The 18,336-nt window shown below is 44.5% G+C and overlaps 1 protein-coding gene across 2 annotated transcripts in view; it reads left to right on the forward strand.

The window, feature by feature from the left end:
* EMCN (endomucin) overlaps nt 1-18,336 on the forward strand; it is a 131,520-nt gene that overhangs the window by 77,905 nt on the left and 35,279 nt on the right. For both annotated transcript variants that reach the window (XM_075609167.1, XM_075609177.1), the window contains exons 5-6: nt 16,738-16,806; nt 18,105-18,164. In XM_075609167.1, the coding sequence (XP_075465282.1) occupies nt 16,738-16,806; nt 18,105-18,164 (129 nt within the window). The remainder of the gene's footprint in view (nt 1-16,737; nt 16,807-18,104; nt 18,165-18,336) is intronic.

Genomic DNA, 18,336 nt, shown 5'->3' on the forward strand with positions numbered 1-18,336 from the left:
TCTTCAAAAGAATCGAGAGCTTCCCCAAGATCACGAGTAAAGACTACTCGAAGTTACGAGATCTTGGAGACCTGCTGCAAGAACTGGAGTTCGCAAGGAAAGACCATTCCTTAATAGGTCTCAACGCCCTAGATTCAGCTCGTGGAGTGAGACCCATCCTGGAGAAGCTACCCTTCAACCTCCAAGAAAGGTGGCTTTCACAAGGTTCCAAATACAAAAGGGAGAAGCAGGTTGTCTTCCCCCCATTCTCATTCTTCGTGAGCTTCATCTGCGAAGCGGCAAAGACAAGAAACCACCCCAGCTTCGTCTTAGGGGCGCAAACCACATCCAGCGTTAGCCACCCGAGGAACGAAAGGTCAACAGCAAGGTGCAAGGACTCCAGAACACCCATCTCGGTCCACAGGACGGACGTGCCCCCTACGACCCATGCGAGTCCCAGCCAGACGGCCGACAGGGACAAAAAACCAAGGGACCTTAACAAAGAATGCCCTATCCACAAAAAGCCGCATCCACTTAACAAGTGCTTCGGATTCAGGATGAAACCCATAGAGGAGCGAAAGAACCTACTCAGGGAATGGGGAGCCTGTTTCAAATGTTGTGCTTCCACAACTCATTTATTCAAGGACTGCAAAGAAGCTATGAAATGCACAGAGTGCGATAGCGACAGGCACATAGCCGCTCTACACCCGGAAGCTATGAAGCCCAAAGCAAGCAAAGCCCCTAACCCTCCGACAAAGCAGGGCGGGGAGGAAGAAGTGGGAGACACACCCCCCCCCGACGTCAGTAGCATCCAAATGCACAGAAGTATGCGGAGAAGGAAACGACGGTAGATCTTGCTCTAAAATATGTCTGGTAGCAGTGCACCCAGAGGGACAACCCCAAAGAGCCAAACGGATGTATGCGATCATCGACGACCAGAGCAACCGATCGCTGGTCAGGTCAGAATTCTTTGATATGTTCAACATACAAGACAGTACTTCTCCTTACACTTTCAGAACGTGCGCAGGGCGAATGGAGACTACAGGGAGAAGAGTGAATGGCTACACCATATGCTCAATAGACGGCAAAGTGAGCATGCCCCTTCCCACACTCATCGAGTGCAATCACATGGCGGAAGATAGGACTGAGATCCCCACGCCAGACGTGGCGCGACACCATCCCCATCTAAAAACCATTGCCGATCATATCCCACCACTAGACGAAGATGCCCAGATCCTGCTGCTACTTGGCAGAGACATCATGAGAGCACACAAGATCCGCGAACAGCGAAATGGGGACCACAACGGCCCAAGTGCCCAAAGGCTCGATCTAGGATGGGTGGTAGTTGGAGAAGTATGCATAGACAGGATACGAGGACCCGACAACGTAGGCGCCCTACAGACGAACTTGTTGGAAAACGGTCGTATATCCCACTTCAAACCTTGTCCGAACCACTTTCAGGTCCACGAGAAGCTCGAGACCAAAAGGAACTACGGAGACGCGCCTGTGGCAAGAAAATACCCCAATGACCTAGGGAGTACAGTGTTCCAGACAACAAAGGACGACGACAAACAGGCGCCATCAATGGAAGACAAAGAATTCTTGAGGTTAATGGATAAGGAGCTCTTCAAGGACGAATTGGGCAGTTGGGTGGCCCCACTACCTTTCCGCTCGCCAAGAAGACGCCTCCCAAACAACAGAGACCATGCTATGTCTAGGCTCGCTTCGCTCCGCCGTAACCTACAAAGGAAACCGGAGACCAAGGAACACTTTGTGGCCTTCATGCAAAAAATCTTCCACAGTGGCCATGCAGAGTCGGCGCCCCCAATGAAAGAAGGCGAAGAATGCTGGTACCTCCCGTCGTTTGGCGTCTACCACCCCCAGAAACCTGGCCAGATCTGAGTGGTATTCGACTCCAGCGCTCAGCATCAGGGAGTCTCCCTAAACGATGTTCTCCTCACCGGGCCGGATCTGACGAACAGTCTTCTGGGAGTGCTGATCCGCTTCCGCAAGGAACCTATCGCCGTAACCGCAGACATTCAACAGATGTTCCACTGCTTCCTTGTGCGGGAAGACAACCGTAACTACCTAAGATTCCTGTGGTACCAAGATGACGACGTAGAAAAAGAAATCACGGAGTACCGCATGAAAGTACATGTCTTCGGGAACAGCCCATCACCTGCAGTGGCAGCCTACGGCCTCAGAAGAACGGCCCAAGACGGAGAAGCAGAGTTCGGGAAAGACGCCAGGAGCTTCGTCGAAAGTGACTTCTATGTGGACGACGGATTAAAATCAGTTCCCACCGAAGAAGAAGCCGTAGATCTACTCAAGAGGACACAAAAGATGTTAGCGAAGGCCAACCTAAGGTTGCACAAAATAGCTTCCAACAGTGCCACAGTGATGAAGGCGTTTCACGCAGATGATCAAGCACCAGATCTCAAGAATTTGGATCTGGGGACCGACACGCCTCCCATACAGCGGAGCCTGGGGATAAGCTGGAATCTTAAAACAGACACCTTTACGTTCCAGGTAGCCATCGAAGAAAAACCCTTCACACGTCGCGGAGTCCTGTCCACCGTTAACAGTCTCTACGACCCGCTAGGATTCGTGGCTCCTGTCACTATACAAGGGAAGTCCCTCCTCAGAGAAATGTCCTTCGAAAAACAGGAATGGGACACCCCACTACCTCCAGAAAAACGGAAAGAGTGGGAAACGTGGAAACACTCCCTGAAGGCCCTCGAGCAACTTCAAATCCCACGCCCCTATTCACCTATATCTCTCACCGCCGCACACAGCAAAGAGCTTTGCGTGTTCTCAGATGCCTCCACCAAAGCTATAGCAGCGGTGGCCTACCTAAAAACCACGGACGTGGATGGAAGTTGCCACATCAGGTTCATCCTTGGCAAAGCTAAGCTGGCGCCACAACCTGACCATACTATACCCAGACTCGAGCTGTGTGGTGCAGTGCTAGCAGTAGAACTGGCGGAGCTTATCGAGAATGAGATGGACAGCAAACCAGATGCCGTCAAACTCTACACAGATAGCAAGGTGGTACTGGGATACATCTACAATAAGAAAAGGAGATTCTACGTATACGTAGCTAACCGTGTAGAAAGAATCAGGAAGTCAACCAGAACAATGGCGCCACGTGCCCACAGAGCAAAATCCCGCAGATCACGCCACCAGATCAGTACCCGCATCTCAACTGCAGAATACGTCGTGGCTCACAGGACCAATGTTTCTTGCGCAGCCTGCGGAAACGCTACCAACCCCAGTTGACGATTTTGAACTCGTGGATCCCGAAAAGGATACGGAGATAAGGCCCCTACAAGTATCCGTGGTACTCACCAATGTATCGCACAAAAACGCATTCGGATCACATCGATTCCAACGCTTCTCAAAGTGGACGGCCCTTCTGCGAACAGTAGCCCATCTCGGCCATATAGCCTCCTCCTTCCGCCAGACACCAGACGGTAAAACTACCGGTTGCCACGGCTGGCACATCTGCAAAGAGCTGCGCACCGTAGAGGAAATTACAAAGGCTAAGGAAACTGTTCTGAGTCATGTTCAAAGGGAAACATATGCGGAAGAGATCAATTGCATTCGCGGAAAGAAGAGTGTTAACAAAAACAGTCCACTTTGGAAGTTGAATCCCTTCATCGACAACGACGGCCTCATGAGAGTAGGAGGCCGCCTCAATAAGTCCCAACTGAGCAGGGAGGAAAGCAACCCTCTTATCATCCCTGGCCGGCATCACATCGCCACTTTGTTGGTGCGCCACTACCACGAACAAGTCATGCATCAGGGACGACACTTCACCGAAGGCGCCATTAGGGCGGCGGGCATTTGGGTCGTTGGCATGAAAAGGTGCGTGGCCAGTAATCTCCACAAATGTGTTAGGTGCCGAATGCTGAGAGGCAAAAGCCAAGACCAAAGGATGGCGGATCTACCTGTCGACAGACTTAATACAGAATCCCCCTTTACCTATGTAGGACTTGATGTATTTGGGCCCTGGATGGTCATCTCGCGTAGAACTAGGGGCGGACTAGCAAACAGCAAACGATGGGCGGTACTCTTCACCTGCATGAGTATGCGAGCGATACACATCGAGGTTATAGAATCTATGGATGCTTCAAGCTTCATAAATGCCCTCAGAAGGTTCTTCGCAGTCAGAGGACCAGTTAAACAAATACGCTCCGATTGTGGTACCAATTTCGTTGGAGCATGTAAGGAATTACAAATAAACACTAAGGACAATAGAGACAATAGTATCCAAAGATACCTGCGCGACCAAGAGTGCCGTGGACTTTTAAGAGACATTGTGGTGCGTCAAGCTAACCAAGAGCTGCGCACCCACCTGGCTTCCCTTACTGGAAGGCCTGGCCAAAGGACTTTGATGCCAGTGGTACCAGCCGGTATCACATTGCTATGGAAATATGGACCTTTGCAGTATATTGTTATGTTGTATGTATTGCACATATGTTCCACATAGCTTGCCATATAGTGGTATCTACAGATACCAGACGGGGAGTGTTATGGAACAAGAGCCACATTTCTGACTCACCCCCCTCTCTCCTTTGCAGTTTCTGCCTGTCAGATTTTATTCCCAGCTGCATGGAGTCTGCAGACACATACTGTGCCTGCGTGGCTTGCAACAATGTTGCACTCCTTGCCTGCGAGCATGACATCAGTGAGCTGCTACAGCAGTCTCTGAGATCCTCACCAGAATGGGCTAGTCTGCCCCCCCTCCTGTTTGTTCAGACATGGTCTGCCCCTAGACTTTTCCTTTGCCCACACCGCACCTCACTTCCTTTTCAACCCTGGAGACAGTGAGTAAAGAACCTTTCTCTGTTTATAACCCTTGGTGAGGCCATCTCTTTTTACCGGTTCCTAACTAATAATCACCAATACACACCATCCACAAGCATCTGTACCCTGCTACCTTTTCCCAATAAAGTGGAGGAAATATTACAGGGCTTGGAGTGATTTAAAAGGGAACTGTGTTAATGCTATCGGGAGCCATTCATACCAACGTGCCCTGGCTTCAGAATAATACAAATGAACATCAGAATGATTGGGCAGAACTCTTACCACTAGCAGAGTTTGCACACAGCAGTCTATCACATGACTCCCTGGGCTGTTCCCCATTTTTTGCAGCTTGGGTTTACCATCCCCGTACCGTTCCTCTTCATTCTCCACCAGTAGATATTCCAGCTCCGGATACCAGGGCACATAATTTACAGAATCATTGGAAGGTGATTCAGGCAACCCTTCGCTCAGCTACTGAGAGACAAAAGAAATCAGCAGATAAGCACCAGGACATCACACCCATACTCCATTAGGGATAAGATATGGCTTTCAACGCGAAATATCCGTTTACGCCAACCTTCTGCTAAACTCGGACCACAGTTCATTGGTCCATACAGCATCATCCGGAAGATAAATGAAGTCACCTTTCAGCTGGAACTCCCCTCCTCTTTAAAAATTTCCACCACTTTCCATGTGTCCCTCCTGAAATCTGTAGTGAGGAATCGCTTTTCTGAGGATCCTCCCACTACTAGTCCGGTAAATGTTGAGGGTCAAATTGAATACGAAGTGTGGCAGATACTTGACTCTCGTAACTTCAGAGGATAGATTCAATATCTGGTTGATTGGAAGGGGTATGGTCCTGAGGAAAGGAGCGGTGTGAAGTCTCAGGATCTTCATGCTCCAGCTCTAGTCAAGGCGTTCCATCGTCATCAGCCAGAAAGACCATGACCTGGTTGCCCCGGAGTTCAACCCTGAAAGGGGGGGGGGGTATACTATAAGGTATCTGTCTGAACATCCAGGAAGTGACATCATCTGGTCCGAAGCTACCATGGCCATCCTGCTTCCTGGCAAATCCTGCCCTTACTCCCCTGACAGGAAATCAGCCTCTCTTTGGCTCTCATCGCCAGCAGCTGCCTCTGGCCTTAAATAGCAGACAGTTGCTACTAGTCTTTGCTCATGCAAAGTACTGGATACCTTGTCCTGTTTGAGCCCTCCCTTGCCTTTGTTTTGCCTGCTGCCTGTCTTGACCTTGGAACTGAATCTGACCACCCTTGCCTACCACCTGCCTCGACCTCGGAACCGGACCTGACTACCCTTTGCCTGCTTCAACCTCAGAACTGAACCTGACTACCCTTGCCTACCGCCTGCCTTGTCCCCGGAATGTACCTGATTACCCTTGCATCCCAGGCCTCTGATCCCAGGCCAAGGTCGATGTATTGCTCCCTACCTCTGCCTTGCGGGTCCGTATCCTGTTTTGCAGTCAGCAACATTACAGAATTACAGAGAGAGGGTGGGAGAGAATGACAGAGAGATGGGAGAGAATGACAGAGAGAGGGGGGAGACAATGACAGAAAGAGAGGGGGAGAAAGATAGATGAGAGGGGGAGAGAATGACAGAGAGAGAGGCGGGGAGAGAATTACAGAGAGAGAGGCGGGGAGAGAATGACAAAGAGAGAGGTGGTAGAAAATGACAGAAAAAGACAGTTGGGAGAGAATGACAGAGATAGAGGGAGAGGGGAAAGAGAGCGACAGAGAGAGGGGGTAGAGAATTACAGAGAGAGAGGCGGGGAGAGAATGACAGAGAGAGGGGGAAAGAATGACAGAGCGAGAGGGGGTAGAGAATGACAGAGGGAGGGGGAGAGAATGAGAGAGAAAGAGAGGGGGAAGAGAATGACAGAGAGAGAGAGAAGGGAAGAGAATGACAGAGAGAGAGGGGAAGAGAATGACAGAGAGAGAGAGAGGCGGGGAGAGAATGACAGAGAGAGGGTGTAGAGAATGACAGAAAGAGAGGGGGAGAATGACAGAGAGGGTGGGGTAGAGAATGGCAGAGAGAGGGGTGAGAGAATGACAGAGAAAAAGATGGGGGAAGAGAATGACAGAGAGAGAGAAGGGGGGAGAGAATGACAGAGAATGACAAAGAGAGAGAGAGAGGGGGGAAGAGAATGACAAAGTTATAGGGGGAGAGAATGACAGAGATAGAGGGGAAGAGAAGGATGGATAGAGAGTGGGGGGAGAGAATGACAGAGAGGGAGGGTAGGTGAAAATGACAGAGAGATGGGGAGAGAGAATGACAGAGAGAGAGGGGGGGAGAGAATGACAAAGAAAGGGGAGGGAGAATGATTGAGAATGGGGGGGAACGAGACTGACAGAAAGTGGGATGAGAATGACAAAGAGAGAGGGATGGAGAGAAAATGACAGAGAAAAAGAAGGGGGCAAGAATGACAGGGAGATGGGGGAGTCTTTATGAATTAATCTATTAGGTATAACATTTACATTTTACAGTTAGATATAAAAAAAATGTCTGAAAGTTAATTGTGTGAAGTTAATTGTGTGTGTCTGAGGAAGGAGCGGAGCACACCTAATACCAAATACCCTTGCACCGGGCCTGGGCATTATGTATATACTGTATAAGATGTTACCAGTCTCTAAATCAGCAGCATAACAAATCAATTGCTTGCAGAACCTATTTTTTTGCTGAGTTATTTAACCTATACATTTTCTCATTTGAATGTAAGATTGGGCAATAGAGAAAATTTGTGTTTTGTTAGTGGTTTTGTCATGTGATTTTACTCTATTGCATCATTACACATCATGTCTGTCTATATCATATTTTTAGAACACATTTAATCAAGTAATTCTGTTGTATGCTGTGCATTTAGGAGACACTTTAATTTAGCCTTATAAAGACATTCAAAAATACAATAATATGTGCCTAATATTCTAATCGGAACCCTGCCAAATGATCCTCTGGACTTTTTATGTGTCTTTGAGTCTGGACATTTATGCAAACTGCAAACTAATGAAGATAATTATAGCACAGTACAAATAATGACTGCAAAAGGATTGTATAGAATAGGAGTATTGTAGGTGAGTATAAGTCACCTCTTGTGTGTGTATATATATATATATATATATATATATATATATATATATATATATATATATATATATATATATATATATATATATATATATATATACAGCTAAACCCCGTTATAACGCGCCTCGCTATACCGCGATTCGGTTATAACGCGGTTTTCCCGTGGCTCCCGTTTTAAAAAAAAAAAAAAATTTTTTTTTTGCACACTGCACACACTGCACACACTGCACACACTGCACACACTGCACACACTGCACACACACTGCTCATTGCTCACACTGCACACACTGCACGCACACTGCACACACTGCACACACACTGCACACTGCACACACACTGCTCATTGCTCACACTGACACACACTGCACACTGCTCACACTGACACACACTGCACACACACTGCTCACACTGACACACACTGCACACTGCTCACACTGACACACACTGCACACACACTGCTCACACTGACACACACTGCACACTGCACACACACTGCTCACACTGACACACACTGCTCACACTGACACACACTGCACAGACACTGCTCATTGCTCACACTGCACACACTGACACACTGCTCATTGCTCAAACTGACACACACTGCACACTGCTCACACTGCACACTGCTCACACTGACACACACTGCACAGACACTGCTCATTGCTCACACTGCACACACTGACACACTGCTCATTGCTCACACTGACACACACTGCACACTGCACACACACTGCTCACACTGACACACACTGCACAGACACTGCTCATTGCTCACACTGACACACACTGCACACACTGACACACTGCTCATTGCTCACACTGACACACACTGCACACTGCTCACACTGACACACTGCACACACACTGCTCACACTGACACACACTGCACACTGCTCACACTGACACACACTGCACACACACTGCTCACACTGACACACACTGCACACTGCTCACACACACACACAGCAAGGTAACCCAACCTCTGTGGTGCCTCTTCAACATTAACCCCCTCATAGCCAGGGGAAAGGGTGTCCGAGCGTCCGGTGTGTCCCCCTCCCCTCTAGGCTGGTGTTACGGCCCGGGGCGGGGGGTGGGATGTCATTATGCTGTGGGGGGGTGGCGGGGCCCTGCGCTGCGGCTGAGTGGCAGGACGACCCTGCGCTACGGCGGGCCCTGTACTGCTGCGCGAGGGCCCTGTGCTGCGGCGGGGGGGGGGGGGGGTTTGCGGTCTTCCGGAGACTGTGCTTACCTGTCTCCAAAGCAGCACATCCCGACAGCGATCACTTTAGGCACCCCTCACGTTCGCCGTGCGCATGCGCATGCGCTGTGCGGCTCGTGAGGTGTGGATGTTCCCTGCCAGTTCCCTCTGCTCCTCCTGAAGCGGGGACCGGAGGGGCATCCCCCCTCCCATCCCGCGGCCTGTCACGCGGTGACAGGGGGAAGCGGGGACCGGAGGGACATCCCCGCTCCCATCTCCTGTCCCGCGGTGACAGGGGGAAGCGGGGACCAGAGGGACATCCCCGCTCCCATCTCCTGTCCCGCGGGATGAATATGCGCTGATGCGGCGGCCATTTTTTTTTAAATTTAAATTAGCGCGACCCCGTTACTAACGCGGTGGTCTCGGGGTGGACCCCGAGGACCGCGTTATAACGGGGTTTAGCTGTATATATATATATATATATATTTCACCTCTCACCAACTTTTTTGTTCTCCTAAATACAAATATATTTACAGTATGTAACCAATCCTTATTTCCCTATATGTATTCATCCTTACTAGTGCAGGGGCCTGAGTCCACCTCCTCTGTGTATGATAGATGAGTAGCCGGAAAAAGGCCTGACTGAGATCAAACAACATCAGAGTGACCGGTATAGTTTAGGATAACTGTATTTTATACATGAGAAACAGAAACATACAGGCTCCCTCGTACTTGAAGGAACCTGAACAAATTGAGGTTAAGACCAGTAAGAGTATAGCTAAAGGTATTCTAGAATAAGATTGGTAAACAAAATCAAGCAGGCTGAGGTCAAGAATCCATTTTTATCCAGACAGAGGCAAGAACATTGGGTGCAAAGTAAAGTAAAATTGTGCCAATTAGATCTCCAGGGAAATTTTCTCATTAGCAGATGTGTTCTTCTAACCAGCTGTTGGCTAAAACAATACACATGTACAGTAGCACACATTATTGCCCCCTGTTATCATACAATTTTGCATTACCACAGTCCTTGAGTTTTACTGGGTAATACGCGTTATCAGGTCATTTGCAATACAATTAAATGGAGCAGTAAATTGCCAAATTACCATGACTTTCTACCACCACGTGCAAATTAGTGCCATAACACATGATAACGGGTGCAATAACATCTGCTCCATCAGTACATGCCTTAGTATAGTGTGTATGCCTGCACAATTTTGGGGTTTGGGAGCACATAGTATAATTTTAATTTTCCAGGCAAATGCTATAAGGGATAATACAGGAGAATTGTTTTCAATATGTTATCGGTTAGTGATGTTACATTTTCATAAAACCATACTTTATTAGTTAATTACCAGAACAAACTATTTTCACTTTTTCATAACAGATGTTAAATATGTATCTTTGTTAAAATCTGTAGATGGATATACAAAGATGTAGTTTAAATAAAGGTTGCAGACTGAGGTCACGATGTCCTTGTTGCTTTTGGAGGCGGGTTTGCAATGGTATGCAAGTCTTTTTTTTTTAATGTCTTCGAATATGAAAGGTTTTAACATCTCACTTCATTTTTGCGCCACACTTGGTGGTACTGTAACACTGACAATTAACGATAGGAAAGTTTACTGTACTTTGCAAGCTCAAATTGAACTTCAGAAAGCACTTTCCAACCTAAGCAAAATTTTAATCAAAACCCAAAAATGTCTCCTCATATTCTTAAAAAAATATATATATTAAGAAATGATGTAAACATTTGAGTTTGTAAGCAAATTAAAACTTGCTAATTTTTTTAAGTTTCTAATTTGAGGAGTTCGAACTTTCTGTTTAATATGAGTCTTTTCCAATCATTTAAAAAAAAAGAAAAAACATTCCAGAAATACAGTATGACGTCGGTCTGTGGAGACTGACGTGAACAATTTTCCTGCCCTGTCTGTTTGGAGGTCAATCCTCTGCCATTTCTCAATGTGCCATTATGTATTATGTATGTATGTCTTTAGTTATATAGCACCATTAATGTATACAGGAATACCCCGGTTTAAGGACACTCACTTTAAGTACACTCGCGAGTAAGGACATAATCGCCCAATAGGCAAACGGCAGCTCGCGCATGCGCCAGTCAGCACGTCCTGAACAGCAATACCTGTACCGAAGCTGTGTGCAAGCGGGGAGACTATAGAGTCTGTTACAAATGCGTTATTTACATCAGTTATGCACGTACAGTATATGACGATTGCAGTACAGTATATGCATCGATAAGTGGAAAAAAGGTAGTGCTTCACTTTAAGTAAATTTTTGCTTTACATAAATGCTCTGGACCCATTGCGTATGTTAATGCTGGGTATGCCTGTACAGTGCTTCACAGCAGTAATACACGTGACAATCATATAAATAACAAATAATATAAATAACACATAAAGGGGGGAAGTGCTTCAGACATAAAAGTAACATTTAGGAAAATGAGTCTCTGCTCCGAAGAGCTTACAATCTAATTGGTAGGTAGGAAGAACGTACAGAGACAGTAGGAAGGTGTTCTGGTAAGTGTACAATTTAAACAGAAAAAAGTGCGCAACCCAAAAGACACTTAATTGTTAGGAAGACAATGTCTAAGTAAAACACCATATAATAAGGCCTTGGTTATAAATTGACTTAAAGCAAGGCCCAACCCCACTGTGGAAGTGACACATTTTTAAATTAAATCCATACAAAACCGTTGGAAGTGGCGTCTGCTGCTAAAATAAAGAGTGGCTCAACACTCCCACAAACTAAGAGATAGAAACACAAAAAAAGCGCAAGACGCAAATGGTGAAGTATATCAAAGTAATCAATATTGTAATAAAAAGGGTAAGTATTCTGCGTACATCAATGTTGAAATAAATGCGCATTTACGTGTTAATAACACAAATTTACCACACGGCAAACATCAGATGGAGTGGTCTGGTGGATACAGCTCTGGTCTCTCTGCTCCTGTAGACTGGTACTGCTGCCTGCGTCTCCCACGGTCTCTCACAGCAACACGTGATTTAGCACCCACAGCCTCCAGCAAGATCGCAAGATGACCTGGTGACCGAGCGATCTTGCTGGAGGCTGTGGGTGCTAAATCACGTGTTGCTGTGAGAGACCGTGGGAGACGCAGGCAGCAGTTCCAGTCTACAGGAGCAGAGAGACCAGAGCTGTATCCGCCAGACCACTCCATCTGATGTTTGCCGTGTGGTAAATTTGTGTTATTAACACGTAAATGCGCATTTATTTCAACATTGATGTACGCAGAATACTTACCCTTTTTATTACAATATTGATTACTTTGATATACTTCACCATTTGCGTCTTGCGCTTTTTTTGTGTTTCTATCTCTTAGTTCTGGTAAGTGTGTCTGCAAGGGGCCAAGGTTTATGTAAGAGGTGTTAATTATCAGCCATGGAGCTACTCATATGCTTCTTTAAGCAGGTGTGTTTTGAGGTGGGTCTTAAAGATGGATAGCGAGGGTACTAGTCAGATATTGAGGAGATAGGCATTCCAAAGGTGTGGGGCAGTCAGTGAGAAAGGTTTATGGCGGGAGAGGGCTTTAGACACAAAAGGGGTAGAAAAAAGACATCCTTTAGCAGAAAGCTCAATCCGATGCAGGAAAATGCATTTTTTTTAATAAGTCCTGTCTTGCCGCTTCTCGGCAGCTTCACACCACCTTCCTGACAACTTTTTGTGGTGGGACGATTTTGTGAGGAAATCTCTGTTCTAGAGCCGCGATTAGCCTCGATAAGCTATAATAAAGCTAGATAAGCTAATTGGGGCTACTAGAATTGTATGAGTTTGACAACCTTCCGATAAGTGGCTTATTAACGCTCGTTTGTTGTTGTTTTTTTTTCTCGTTAAAAAAAAATTGCCGATAAGGTCTCTTATCGCCGATTTATCAGGGATTACTGAATAGCAGTATGCCTTTTTGGCGATAAGGAGTGATACAGGATGGCAGGGATAAGTGCAAGTTTTCTTTATTTATGCAGCTGGTTAATGTTTTATTTTAAATGGGCAAATGCACTATTATCCATATCTGGGTCTTTATAGCAGTGTATTTTTCCTCACTGGATTGGTACTGCAGGCCAGTGGGAACCCCCGGACACCTGCGGGGACACCCGAGGAACCCCGGACACCCGCGGTGACTACCCGAGGACCCTGAACACCCGCAGGGACCACCTGGAGGACCTCAGGGGACCACCTGAGGACTCTCGAACACCTGTGGTGCCCCCGGACACCCACGGGAATACCAGAGGACCCCCAGACACCTGTGGGGACCATCCAAGAAACCCCAGGCACCCATGGGGCCCCCGGACACCCGCAGAGACAACCTAGAGGCCCTCAGACACCCACGGGGACCACCCAAGGATCCCTAGACACCCATTGGGCCCCCGGACACCCACGGGGACCACCCAAATCCCCGCCGGCTTCTTGTATTAATGCTGTGCAGGGGAAAAAATTATTTTATGCATGTCTCCATCTCTTTTGTGCCAGCCTTTAGCTGGTGAAAAGAAATTGTGAACTTTTATAGTATATAATATAGTTATCACTGCTTTGTGAATAGCAGTTACTGGCAAAAAAAATGTGGATTTGCCATTTTGTGGCCTATTGTACGATTTTTTTCGCACTGTTTATGGGTGATACAAAGCCATTATAGCATGATACTGCACTATTATCACTGCTTTGTGAATAGCAGAGCAGGCAGTATCACGCTATAAGGGCATTTATCGCACTTAAAACCACTTATCACTGCTTTATGAATAGGCCCCACTGACTCTGACAATGAGTTTGAAGCTGGGCAACCTGGTTCAATTCCCGGTGTCGTGCCCCTTGTGACTTTGGGCAAGTCACTTTATCTCCCTGTGCCTCAGGCACCAAAAACATAGATTGTAAGCTCTATGGGCAGGGACTGTATCTGCAAAATGTCTCTGTAAAGCGCTACGTAAAACTAGCAGCGCTAAACAAGAACAAAATATGGTTATTATTATATTATTAATAAATAAAACCACTAGCCAACAAAATAATTAATTCATTAAAACCGCTTACCAACCCTAAAATGTACTAAAAAGTAGCCATCCTAATTCCAAACAATTTAATCCAAACAATAAACAGAAAAAATAACAATCAATTGAAAACAAGCATTTGCCAAAAAATGCATTGCCTGTAACTGTATTTATCTGTACCTTAAAGGGGCACAGATTAATACATTAGAGTGAATGAGCAATGAAAAACATTAAAATAAATAAATACAATCAAAAAACCTGAAAAAAGACATTTACATACATTCAATATTTATCTTACCCCTCTTACCCCTGAGAAGTCTTCCCCCTCTGAATCCCAGCTTATCAGGAAGCTCTCGACCCGCGACGTCATCACCTGCAATCCGTCTCCATCCACCTTGAAGAACAGCATCAGGTACCAAAATCTTCTTTATCTCATCTTCTTTCCCCTTCTGTCTTAATTTTCTTATTTTCTTTAATCTTCTATCTTCTTTCTTTCAATCCAAAACCCAATGGTAAATCACCACATATCACATGGTACACGAACCAATGGGATTGTCTTTAATCCAATTGGCTGTAAAACCATGGGATATTAGCCATGTGGTTTTAAGGATGTGACGTACCTCCCTTGGAGGTGACTTCAGATCCTTAACAATAAAACCAAAAAAAGAGGTGGGCACTTGATACAGTGTCCAATCGGATTGGAGCTGTACCATCTGACCCTAAAATGTGATGTCACAGGCCCTATATAAAGCCTGTACATCTCTTTTTAGCGGAAGATCTTGACGTGGCAACAACCATTTTGGATTTACCACTGGGTTTTGGATTGAAAGAAAGACGATAGAAGTTTAAAGAAAAAAAGAAAATAATGACAGATGAAGATAGAAGAAGATTTTGGTACCTTATGCTGTTCTTCAAGGTGGTTGGAGACGGATTGCGGGTGATGACGTCACGGGTCAAGAGCTTCTTGATACGCCGGGATTCGGAGGGTGAAGACTACTAAAGGTAAGGAAAATATTGAATGTATGTAAATGTCTTTTTTCAGGTTTTTTTATTGTATTTATTCTTATGGGTTTCATTGCCCATTGACTACTAATGTATTAATCTGTGTCCCTTTAGGCTACAGATACATACAGTGACAGGCAATGCATTTTTTGGCAAATGCTTGTTTTGTATTGATTGGTATTTTTTCTATTTCTGTTTATTGTTTTAATGAAATTGTTTGGAATTTGGATGGCTTGTTTTTAGTACATTTGTGGGTTGGCTAGCGGTTTTATTTCTTGATTTGTTTTATTGGTTAGGTGTTCCTTTAATTGTATTCTATTATTTTGGTATAATATAATTTTTATTCTTTAGCAGTTTTGGTGTTAGAATAATTTTATTGATGTGTAGTTGAGGCTTTTTAGTTCTTTTATTGTTGTGGTGTTTAGCTGCTTGTTTATTTCTTTAATTGTTGTGTATTGTTGTGCTTGATTGTTTTAATAGGTTGACCTTTGACTGCTATAGTGGCTTATCATGCCAATATTATATGGGTATGATGTACCTCTGTGTCAATCAACAGATAGAGGGTGGGTATAGTGGCCCTTGGGTGGGTGGTTAGGCCTCCCAGGTGGGTAGCGTGGGAGGGTGGGTTAACCGTTTAATTACTATAGCGATTATTAATCGCTAAGGTGATTAAGGGGTTAGGGGCCATTAGATTGTATTTTTTCATATACTCTTACTGGCAATGGAGGACTCCTTCTTAGCAGATTCTCAGCAGCTTCTCCCCAGCCTCACGCCAGCTTTTCCTGGCGTGAGGATTTGGGGAGAAACTCACCATTCTAGAGCCGCGATTAGCCTCGATAAACTAATTGAGGCTACTAGAATTGCACGAGTTTCAAAACCTGCCGATACGTTGCTTATCACTGCTCACACGGCGATGTGTTTTGGAAGGCAGAAAAAATTGGCGATTCATGCCTTTATCGCCCTCTTTATCGAGACATATTGAATAGCAGTAGGCATTTTGGCCTAAAAGGCCTCGATTAGTGGCTTATCGAGGCTTATAGAATAGGCTGATTAGTGTTTTACGTGTTGTAAAGATCCTCCCATTCTGCTACTTTTATATTTGGCCCCTACTTCTTGTCCCTATCCTGACCTACCTCATTCACATTATCTGCCACTTGTTGAATCAATACATACAGCTTGTAAAGGAGAAGGCTGCTGACATTGTCTCTGGCTAAAGCACCAATTAGGCTACACTCCAACATAGTATCTTATTGCAGATTCCTTTAAGTATATAAGCAATGATAAAGAAGACTTCCACTAAACAGCGTACAACAATGATAAAGAATGCTTATGAGCACATTGGCGTGTTTCAGACATGTCCCCAAATCTGCCTTATCCTGCATCATACATTGCTTCCACTGCAACCAGCGATTCTGGGTAATGACATGCAAATGAACACTCATTTAGATACATTTTACAGACTGCAAAACACTGATTCAAGGTTTAAATGAATAAACTAAACGTTTTATGTAAAATTTCCGACAGCCTCATCACAAGCATTTACTGTTAAATAATGTCCGTGAAATAGAGTGTAGATGATTTTAGTTGAGGTATATATCTAAGTTTCAACCAAAACAGATAATTTATTGTTTGTTTTCCTTCAAATAGAAGCTACAATGCATCCTATTAATGTACAGGAACATGTACCTAGTACTACAGAAACAATGTCACCTAAAGGTATGTGAATGCAACAATTGGGCCTCGTCCACATTTATGTTCTCCCTTTGATGTTAAGTTAATTTTATTATTTAATTTATGCATCAGGGCTGCAAAATCATGGACCAAATGCGCAGACAGTTCACACCTCCACTCTGACTACATACCTCCTTCTTATACTAGTCTGACACCAATTATTTGCATGTCACTGTTTCAGTTTATTGATGTTTTGCACCAGTTTAAATATATCTTACTGTATCAGCCTCTACTTTAATATACCCAACGAAGGGTCCTGAAAACGTATTTTTAAACATCAGTAAGCCATTAAAGGTGTCACTTGATGGAACAGGCTTCAGATTGTCATGATTCTGAGGATTTAGAGGTTATGCCTTGGGATACCCTACATATACAAAACGTGAGCAATCCTGTATCCAATAGCTCTTTAAGAAAGACATTCTCCTCGTACCCCATTCAATCTAAAGAGAAGCATAGTAAAGTATTTTATCAATTGGTGTGTCGAGAGTTTGATACCCCGTATAATGTGACATTTATGATTAATAACATCCTTAACCACCATTAGATAATAGCACTTAAAAAGCTGACTGAGATCAACAACATTCTCGACAAGGGTCAACAGGGGAGGCGGACTAGTTATTCAGAACAGAGAGGACATGTACAAGGGGCCTTAAGGTTAATAAATTATAATATCACATATGAGAAACTGAAGCGGAGTCCCAAAATAGCTTTTGTGGATCCATTGAGAAATATCTTGTTAGAGAGTCAAATGAAAGCCTTAACTCCTTTATGAAAACGCAGTTATACTTTTCTACCATCTTCCCAAAATCCACAAAGATGCAAAGGGGCACCACTAGGTCTTCTCATTATCTCAGGCATTAGATGCATCACCAATAATGTATCAAAGTACATAGATTACTTTTAACAATTAATGGTTGTATATGTTAAGTCCTTCGTAAGAGATACAATCCATCTTTTACAAATAGTAAAAGATATCCCATGAAACAATTTATATATTTGGTTTTCGTGTGACATGGGATAAAAGCGGATTGATTTATGGAAACAAAAGGGGGACATACCCACTCGCCAAAGAGATTTTGTCATACAAGATATTTGTTTAACTCAAACTTATTTTTATTTTAGGGATTTTTACTTGCAGAATAGAGATGTGAACAAAATGTGCTCCCTGTTGTGCAATTAATTTTATTGATTACTAAAAGGGTAATTTTATTTGAAATAACAACTCCTTTTTAGAAAATATTTCGTTTTTACTTTTAATGATAACCATGAAATTCTTGTTAAAGCTTCAGATTCGAAGATGGAAAATAAGAATACAAAACCTACAGATGCACCTTCATTTTCAAGTAAGTAAGCAAAGAAACTAATCTTGTTTTCATGTTGAAGTTGCTTGTATTTAGAGATGATTACTTATCCTGCAAGCAGTGAATTGCATGCTAGGACATACTTTCCTATGTCCTTTTCTCTTTTTCTCTATTTTTGCAACTAGGTCATTCTATTTGTGATATATAGATATAA

The sequence above is a fragment of the Ascaphus truei genome, chromosome 1 (assembly GCF_040206685.1).
Source record: "Ascaphus truei isolate aAscTru1 chromosome 1, aAscTru1.hap1, whole genome shotgun sequence".
Lineage (NCBI taxonomy): Eukaryota > Metazoa > Chordata > Amphibia > Anura > Ascaphidae > Ascaphus > Ascaphus truei.